Source organism: Athene cunicularia, assembly GCF_003259725.1.
Source record: "Athene cunicularia isolate RWA chromosome 5 unlocalized genomic scaffold, athCun1 chr5_part2, whole genome shotgun sequence".
Taxonomy (NCBI): domain Eukaryota; kingdom Metazoa; phylum Chordata; class Aves; order Strigiformes; family Strigidae; genus Athene; species Athene cunicularia.
The window spans coordinates 7,112,176-7,120,681 of record NW_020799102.1 but is presented as its reverse complement, the minus strand read 5'-3'; the positions used below and the strand labels follow the sequence as shown (position 1 = coordinate 7,120,681).

At 47.6% G+C, this 8,506-nt stretch overlaps 1 protein-coding gene across 50 annotated transcripts in view; it reads left to right on the top strand.

Moving 5' to 3' along the window:
• The first annotated feature begins 31 nt into the window (after positions 1 to 31).
• Positions 32 to 8,506, top strand: part of TNNT3 (troponin T3, fast skeletal type) — a 31,335-nt gene continuing 22,860 nt past the window's right edge. For 24 of the 50 annotated variants that reach the window (XM_026850540.1, XM_026850538.1, XM_026850526.1 and 21 more), the window contains exons 1-4: positions 35 to 152; positions 5,122 to 5,156; positions 6,316 to 6,329; positions 7,043 to 7,060. In XM_026850540.1, the coding sequence (XP_026706341.1) occupies positions 5,137 to 5,156; positions 6,316 to 6,329; positions 7,043 to 7,060 (52 nt within the window). In that variant the 5' untranslated portion in view covers positions 35 to 152; positions 5,122 to 5,136. Of the gene's footprint in view, positions 153 to 5,121; positions 5,157 to 6,315; positions 6,330 to 7,042; positions 7,061 to 8,506 lie in introns of all 50 variants that reach the window. The other 26 variants (XM_026850543.1, XM_026850559.1, XM_026850563.1 and 23 more) reach the window with 7 other exon arrangements.

Here is an 8,506-nt window from a genome sequence, read left to right as displayed (position 1 = left end):
TGCCCAGCGCAGGGAGTCTGGGGCCAATCGGCTCCTCCAGACGATCAAATGTCACTATAAGTTGAGAGCTGCATCACCTTGGGACGCTCGCAGATCCCAGCCTGCCCGTCCCCTTCAGCAGGGAGCTTGGTGCTTCTCTCCACTCCTCTGAGGTAAGTAGGAGCCCCGGCGAGGGATGCTGCTGGGGGTAAAAACACAGAGGGGTTGAGCCTTGGTTTGAATAAAGAAGCATCAGGGGAGGGTTGGGGTCCACAGGATCTGGGAGCTAGCCCAGGATCCTAAGGAAAAGGCACCTTTCCTTCCTGGCTTTGGTTGGGCAGCACAGGAGGTTCATGTCACCTGCAGAGATTTGGTTGCTCTGAATTCTCAAGAATCAGTGGTGGGAGAAAAGACCCTTCCAAAACCAAGGTGTGGGGCTGTGAATGAAGTGAAAAACTCGTTCCACAGAAGGAGGGAAGTGTTGACCTTCCCTCCCCTGACACCCAGAAAAAGGGATGGTCGAGGTGGGAGGGATGAAGGGCAGGACAATTAGGGAGCTGCTGGCAGGCGGGGTGGGGTGTGGGGCTAGACAGAGACCTGAGAAACAAGAATGTGGTTACGGAAAACTGCCCGCTCCTATGGAAAAGAAGATTGGGAGAGAAACTCCCTGTGTGCATGGGGGGACAGGAGGAGGGGGATAAATTCAGAGCAGTGATGAGATGCTCCCTCTATATATGGCTTCAGACCCCTGTGCTTGGCTGGCCTGACCCATGCAGGTGACCCCTCAGTGTGGGGCATCTCCCCCACCAGCCTGCAGCTGGGGCAGAGCTCCTTGCTGATGGGGTGAGGGGGAATCCTGGAAAGGCAGGAGTGTCACCAGCACAAGTGGATCTGATGCCAGCGATTTGGGTGGGAGCCGTGATGCTGGCGCAGGGGAGCTCCAGAGAGGCTGTAGGCGATTGCTGGGGCAGGCAGCCATCCCTCATGGGTGCGAGACCAGGGGAGAGACAGGGGATTTAAGCTAAGCATGGTCACTGTCTTTTAGTTCTCTGTCTCAGCCTTGTTGTTCCTAGCAAACCCCATGCAGGGATCAGACAGATCATATCACCCTGAAGCCAAGGATAAAGGGCACATTTTGGGGCAGGGAATCAGGATTTTGCTCTATGTCAGTGGAGCCTGCAGCAGTGTGGGTCCTGCTACCCTGTTTCAGAAGCAGCGCTGCAGTGGGTGTTTCTCTCTCCAGCTCTCTCTTCTGGGACTTTAAAAGTACTGAGCATTTCAGAATCAAAGGAAGGAGGCAGAGGGACAAAAGGGAGTATATATTAAAAGAAGTATACATGTATACTTTTTATATAGAAAAGTATATTGATATGTATTTAATAGACATACGCAACACATATTTTTAATGTATATATATGTACCTATATAAAAATAGATGCAGAGGGTGTGCAGCAGCTCCTGTTGGGAACACGTGGCCATGTGGTGCTTTGTGGATCACATCCCTAGTCCTCACCTGATAGCTGTCCCTGACAGGTCCCATTGCCCGTTCCTGGCCACGTTTGCCCTCCTCCCTTTCCATAGGGTTCTTGCTACCTTGCCTCCCTTGTATGGCCTGGCTTGGGAGGGGATGACTGACGGGCAGGTTATTTCCAGGGATGGCCCGGAGGCGCAAGGCAGCCCATTCCCCCTCCCTGGGTGCATTCTCAGCTGCTAAGAGGCTTCTTGGGATGTGCTGGCTCTGCTCATAGTCAAGGGCAGGAGCATTTGGGGCCAAAGGGGACGTGACATTCCTGCCCACCTGGGGCTGAGGAGGGTCAGGGTATTTGTCCTTCCAGCCGTAACCCACTTACTTGGAACAAAATACAGACAATAACCTTTGCTTTCACCTCTAAGGGGTGGGAGCAAGCAGGAAGTTTTTGGTCTGGCAAAACTTTCCCATGTGTTTTCATTTCCTTCCAAATAGTGGGCAGTATTAACTAATTGATTTTATTACATCCTTAAACCTCAGTCAAGACCAGACCCCATTTTTCTGCCACTGTACAAACAAAACCTAGTTATTGCTTTAAGGTGCTAACAGCCTTAATCTTAGGCTGCATTTTCTGTGTGTAAAGTAATTTCCACCAAAGGGTAATCCCGAGCCAGCTGGAGACTTTCCATTGCCTTCAGCGAACTTAATCCTAACTGCAAAAAATACTGCTCTTAGCAGATTGCTTGCTTTATTGCCTTTTGGATGTAAATATGGTTTGGTTTTGCTGGCTGCTATGATGACAGAGTTAGCTATGTGGACAGTGCTGGGCATCAAAGAGACTTTCTCATCTCGGGTGGCTGTTGCTGTGATGGTCTGTGTTTTGCCCCTGGCTTTGAGGGACCAGATGGCTTTTGAATGCCACGAGTGCACAAGACACCTTGTTCTTCTTGAGGCTAGACCTTTTCGGCTTTTCAGCCAGGGCAGTGGCAGTCAGTTATAGCCTTAAATGCCAGCTCCTCCCGACGGAGCGAACAAACTTGGCTGAACATTTGGCCCTTGGAAGGCTGAAATCTATATCTCCCCCTGCACTTTTCTGTCCCCCCTGCCCTAGCCTGTGGCGTTTCTGTGTCTGGCTCATCTCTGCACAGTCTGCAAATGCACTTGTTATTAATTCATTTTATCCGGGGCCCAGAAAAACCCCTCAGGGTTGGGGTCTTACGGTGTCAGGGATGCTGGCGTTCTCGCTAGGCTTTTATAGCACACGGACAGATGCCATGCAAAATCCCATTCGCATTTGCAGCGCTTGGATTAACAAATATGGAAGGGTGTAGGGGAACAGCCAATGTGACAACCCTCAGTAAGATGTCCTCAGAGCTAAATTGGAGACTAGATGAGCTCATTCCAATAACTGTTAATGGAAAGCCTGATTGCAAAGACTCCTGTTGACTTCAATTGCCTTGGAAAGAACAGCATGCGCTGCGTTACGTGCCTACCCTACACTGAACAGATGTTTGCTCTCTGTATGCATATGCAGGGCTCTCGAGCTGATTTTTTCTCCAGCATTGAGCAGTATTACTCCTCACTGGAGTGAAAGGGAAGAAGAGTCTAACCCAAAGCCCTTTAAACGTCGTCTTTTTTTTTTTTTTTTTTTTTTTTTTTTTTTTGAAGAAAGCTGGTTTATAAATTAAAGGCAGAATCCATGGGAAGATTGGCTATTGCCCTGAGTCTTTACAGAGCATGCATTTTGGAAGAAGCCAACACTTGGGCATCTGGCAAGTTCCCTCTATGGGTTTTTGCCAGAAGAAGCTCTGCTGTTCCACTGCATAACCCAACATACTGTCAAGCATTATTACTAATAGCTTGAATCATTTTTGGAGGCTGAAATGAGATTGAAAACCTGCTAGCCACTGTGCAAATAGCAAGTGGAAGTCTTTATCCTGAAGATTTGATGATCTAGATAAAAAAAGACCAGAGGAGAGAGACCAGAGGTCTTGTAGCATCCAAGTAAGTAACAGAAGCAGCAGCAGAAATTTTTGCAGCAGAAAATCCTTTTGGAGAGCTGAAATTCCTCCCAAACATGAAATTTCTCCCAGACTTCTCCTGCCTGATGGGCTTAGAGTCCCCAAAGTATTGCTTGGGATAGCTGCTGCTCTTGAAGAGAGGGCAAACACAGCTACCAAGTTAAAAGCAACCCGGGACCAAGAGATCACTGAAACTAAATCTCATGTGTCCTCACAGTAGATAGATCATCCTCCCATCCAACTACTCAGATCAGGTCATAACACAGCCATTGCTGGCACTACTTCCAGGGCAATGCTGAATTTCAGAAAGAGGATAAATGAGGAACTAGAAGAAAAAATGCTGTCTGTTTATCGCTGCTTGGAACATAAGGGTTTTAAATCCTGTTGGTGTTAACGTGTGGTGCCTGGGGTCACTACTGGGGAATGGAGAGAATCCCTTATAGGGCAGGGTTGGAGACTATGGGATTACTGCCTTCCTCTGAAATAGAAAGCTGCTGAGCTGCAGTTGTTCCTTTTGAACCTAAGTCAGCCCACCTGCTCCTTCAAGACATCTCTCATATATCAGCTGAGTAATGAAGTCAGGGAAGTCATGGTTTGGGTTTCCCAGTGAGGAGGAGCCTGGCTTTCTAATTTAAGGCTCACTGTGGATTTGGTGGAGGCTTTGAGGGGCCCTTCCCCGCCTCCTCAGGGCATCTGATGCCTTTAGGAGAGCCATGGTGTTGCACCGCTGCCATCACCAAACCTGGCGCAGCGTGCAGTATCAACACGATGCTCCGCAAACAGCAGCGCTGCTCCCGCTGACTCCAGCTGAGGCTCCGATACACACATTTGCAGTCCGGCAAAGATCAGCAGAGTGGCCATGTCCAGCCATGGCACCTCCCTGGCTGCAGCTCTCTGGGGGCACTGGTCTGCACCCAGTCCTGACTTGGGCTGTGCAGAAAGGCAAGCCAGGACAGCGTCGTGGATGGGCTCATTTCTGCCCTGTAGCGCGAGGGCTGGCTGCAATAAATACAACAGGTTACTCTGATGTGAATTGCCTAGCCAGGCATTTGGCCAGTTTTCATCTTAAACTAATCAACAGATAATTGTTCATTCATTCATCAGCTGTACAAACCAGACACACTTTTGGGTGCTGACAAGTAGTTATCTCTGGGAATATTGGTAGTTTCAGTTATTTTTTTTTTAGCTCTGACTAATGCTTTGGCACCTTCCCACTTGTGGTAGTATAAAAAAAAGGAAAAGTTTCTCTGATCTTGCTGGAGCGATGGAAATGTCAGATGGGTGCAAGAGGACACTCTGGCCTGTGCCCATCTCCCTGAGCTCTGGAGGTTTTTTTAACAAAGATGGGTCCAGGTTTCCCCCCTGGGCCTGCCTGTGGAAGGCAGATGAGTTGATGGGACGTCTTTCCAGATGATCTTTTCCTCTTTCCCCGTCCTTGTCTGACCTGTCTGCCAAAAGGCTGTGCTGCTCCCAAAAGGGCAGTGTTGGTGGGGGATTGGCTGCTGTGTGGGAAAGCAGGTGCTTGGCTTTTTTTTGTCCTCAAATGTCAACCCATCTGCTCCTGCCTTCACATTTTTTAGAGGTACACTCACTAATAACACCTTTTTTTTTTTCTTTTTCTTTTTTTTCCCCTTCTCTATATCTTTTGTCTAGAAACTCGTTGCCAACATGTCTGATACCGAGGAAGTGTAAGTAGAGAGAAGGCTGCCTGCGTGTTCATCTGTTCAGCTTGGCTCCATGCAGCAGAGCGAGGACATCCCCGTGGGGACAAGGGGCTGGGTGCCGCTCTGTGCACAGCCCAGAGACCCTGAGGCAGTGGGGAAGGGGCCTCTTGGCTTTGAGTGTCAAAGTGTCCATCGAAGTTCACCTCACACCCTCTCAGTCCAATACAGGACATCCTCCAAACACCTCCCCCAGCTCAGCCTGTCTGCGGTGCTCGTGGCACTGCACCTGGAGCAGGGGGAATAAAACACACAGGGTAGTGGAGGAGCTGCTTTCTGCCCTGGTTTAACAAATCTAGAGTAATATAACCAAACCCAGCCAGGGTCATTTGGTATTTATGCATCAGGAAGTACAGAGGGGACATTTAAGGCAATCGTGGGATCAGAGGCAGCATGGATAGACCTGCAGTGGTCACTCAGCCCCCTTCTCTGCTACAAGGCAGGCTCAGCACAACCTGTGTCATTTTATCCAGGCTGCTCTTAAAAATTTTTTTCAAAAGATGTGGTTTGGCACCTTTTTCAGGCAATCACTAACACATCCCTCATTTAGGGCCTGGCCTCAGGGCGGCTCTGGGGTTTGGGTTTCATGCAAGGTGATGGTAGAGCAGGAGAAACTGGCAAGTGGGGGCAAGGAATGGGAACAGAGCATGAAACTGATGTTGCTACAGCCATGGGATAAACATTGAGCAGCATCTGGTTTGTGCCAAATTTTTATTAGGCAGCCCTAGGGTTCAGGGAGCTCGTAGCACATCTGGGCTAGTGTAGCACATCTGGCTGGCTTGCCTGGCACACCATAGCTGAGGTCCGGCTTCATCAGCCCCTGCACTACTCTCATGTGTGGGTATCACGTTATAGCCTTGTGGTGGTAGGATTATTCCTTGATATGGATCCATATGCACTTCAGAACCAGGAACACTGTCTAAAATAAAACCCAAACCCAGTCAATTTTACTACTCTTAAAACCAAACGGCTCCTGGAAGAGCGGAAGGAGAATGGGGGAAAGAAGAAACAACAGACTTCAAATAACTGCATTGGGTTGCTTCAGTATATGGTTTAAAGCTTGGCGGTAATATGGAGTGGAAGAAATATTTATCTAGCTTCAATAACTTTTTTTCCTCTCTCACAGGGATCAAGGAGAGGGTAAGTCTTAAATCTGTCTCTGCTTCCATGTAAGCCTGAAGCATTCACTGGCCGTGTCCGTCTTCTCCTTTCTGCCCGTTGTTGAGGTTTTAACAAAATGTGCCGGTACAGTTAGACAAATGTGAGGTTTCTTTTTTGTGCGTCTGTCTGTCTGACTGTCACCAGCTTCTGGTGATTTTACACTTCTTGTAGCACTTGGGCTGTCTTTGTGCTGCGGGCAGCCCTTGGGGTTTCAGCCCCACGCTGATGCCCTGGTTGCAAGGAATGCATCTTGGTTTTTGTAGGGGCACTGCCATCTGCTGGCAAGTTATTTTGAGGCTTTTGTATACATAATTTCTGCTTAAAAACATAAAATCCCCACAATATATACAAGAAATATGCATGTTTTTTTTCTTTTCTGTTTTTTTCTTATAGTCGGAGACCCTCTCTGCCACCTTTCTCCTCCTAACATGCGTGTACACCTGAGTTCCCATTGCCCCCCCCCAATTCAGTATCACCTTCCTCCCCTTTTTATACTTTCTCTCTTTTCTCAAAGTAATTTTATTTGCTATTTTACTTGCCGCTTTGGAAGCGGCCTCTCAGTGACCATCTTGCCCGGCATCCCTGTGAGTGCAAAGGGCTCTGCCATGGGCAATGTCCTACCAATGTGTCAAGGCCGATGGTTCATTTGTCTGCTTTTTTTTTTTTTTTTTCCCTTCCCTATTTCAATGCAGAGGAGTACGAAGAAGAAGGTAACAAAAAAATTCAGAACGTAATTTATCTTTCTTTGATTCTTGGTCCTGCTTTTTCCTTGTCTGTAGCTCACCCTTCTCTTTGGCGCTTGCTGCTAATCGTGATCTGAAACACTTGATCGGTAAATCAGTCAGAAAACATAAAACCTGTCAAGTTGGGCTGTGATGTGCAGAGCCTTCATGTCATGGTGAAACGCAGTATTTGGATGAGCTGTAGGGTATGGATGTAAAGCTGGGAGCTAACCTGGCTGTAAACAATGAATGTTTGAGAGCAGGGACTGGTGCAGAGCCCACACAATGTATCATCAGTGAAATCCTGCCATCCTCCTTTTGGCAATGTCCATGGATTGAGTTTAAATTGTGAAATTAAAAAGAAAAGCAGATTGCCCAGCTCCTGAGGGACACCCAACAGGGTGCTGCCCAGGATAAAAAGGTGAGGCAGAGAACTGACTGGCAAAGATCAAGTTTTTTAACACGCCTTTAGCTGGCAAAAGGTGATTTGACAAGCTGCAAGAAACAGAGTGCTGATCTGGAAAGATGGAGCATGAAAAACTCTTCTCACCAGAGTTGTGTCAGCTTTTGTAGGCAGCAGGGAGAGGAAAAGTTTGGAGAGGCATCGCTGTCTTTGCTGGGCACTTCTGACACACTGGCTTCAGTTCAGTCAAGTGTGGCTACCAGTTGTCATCCTTCATTTCCCCAGTGTGTCTGGGACAAAGGGCCAAACTCTGAGGCTTCCTCCCAGGATCTGTTCTTAGTATTCATTTCCCTTTACTGGGAGATGAAATATTTGCATGTAGAGGGCATGAGACCATCTCTGAGACAGAGACTTGCCTCTGTGGAGAAATTTCCATCTTCAGGATTTTATACTTTTTTTTTTTTTTCCCTTATGGATTCCCCCAAACTGCTGCAACTGGCTAATTCCTGTCAGCAGTGGTGGGAACAGAGGATGCTGACAGTAGTTCCTGCCCTAAAGTACCTTATCCTTATGTCTCTAATTCCGCCAGCATTACTTCTGAGGGGATCAAGGGCTAAAAAAAAAAAAAAAAAGAAATGTGGTGTAGAGCTTTTTGTAGAGCTTTTTGCCCCAGCGGGGCAGAGCTTGGGAGGTGAAGGTGCTGTTCATGCTCCATCCTTCATGCCTTGCCAAATGCCCAAAGAGTAAGCAAAGGGTGTTGCTCCTACAGACAAGCCTTCCTTAAAGGAGAAGCACTTCTTGCCCTTCTCCTTCTTCCCCTAACTGTCTACTTTTGGGTTTCAAGAATGTAATGATTAATATGAAATTAATAGGCAGGTGACTTCCTATTTTTTTTAATCTGCATGACTGTCTCCTTTGAGGTGTATCTTTTCCTTGCTCTCCACTTTTGCTTGACTTTTGAGTTCTCTTCCACAGTTATCCATTTCCTTTCCATATAACTTTTCTCCATTGCTTTCTAACCACATTTTTTT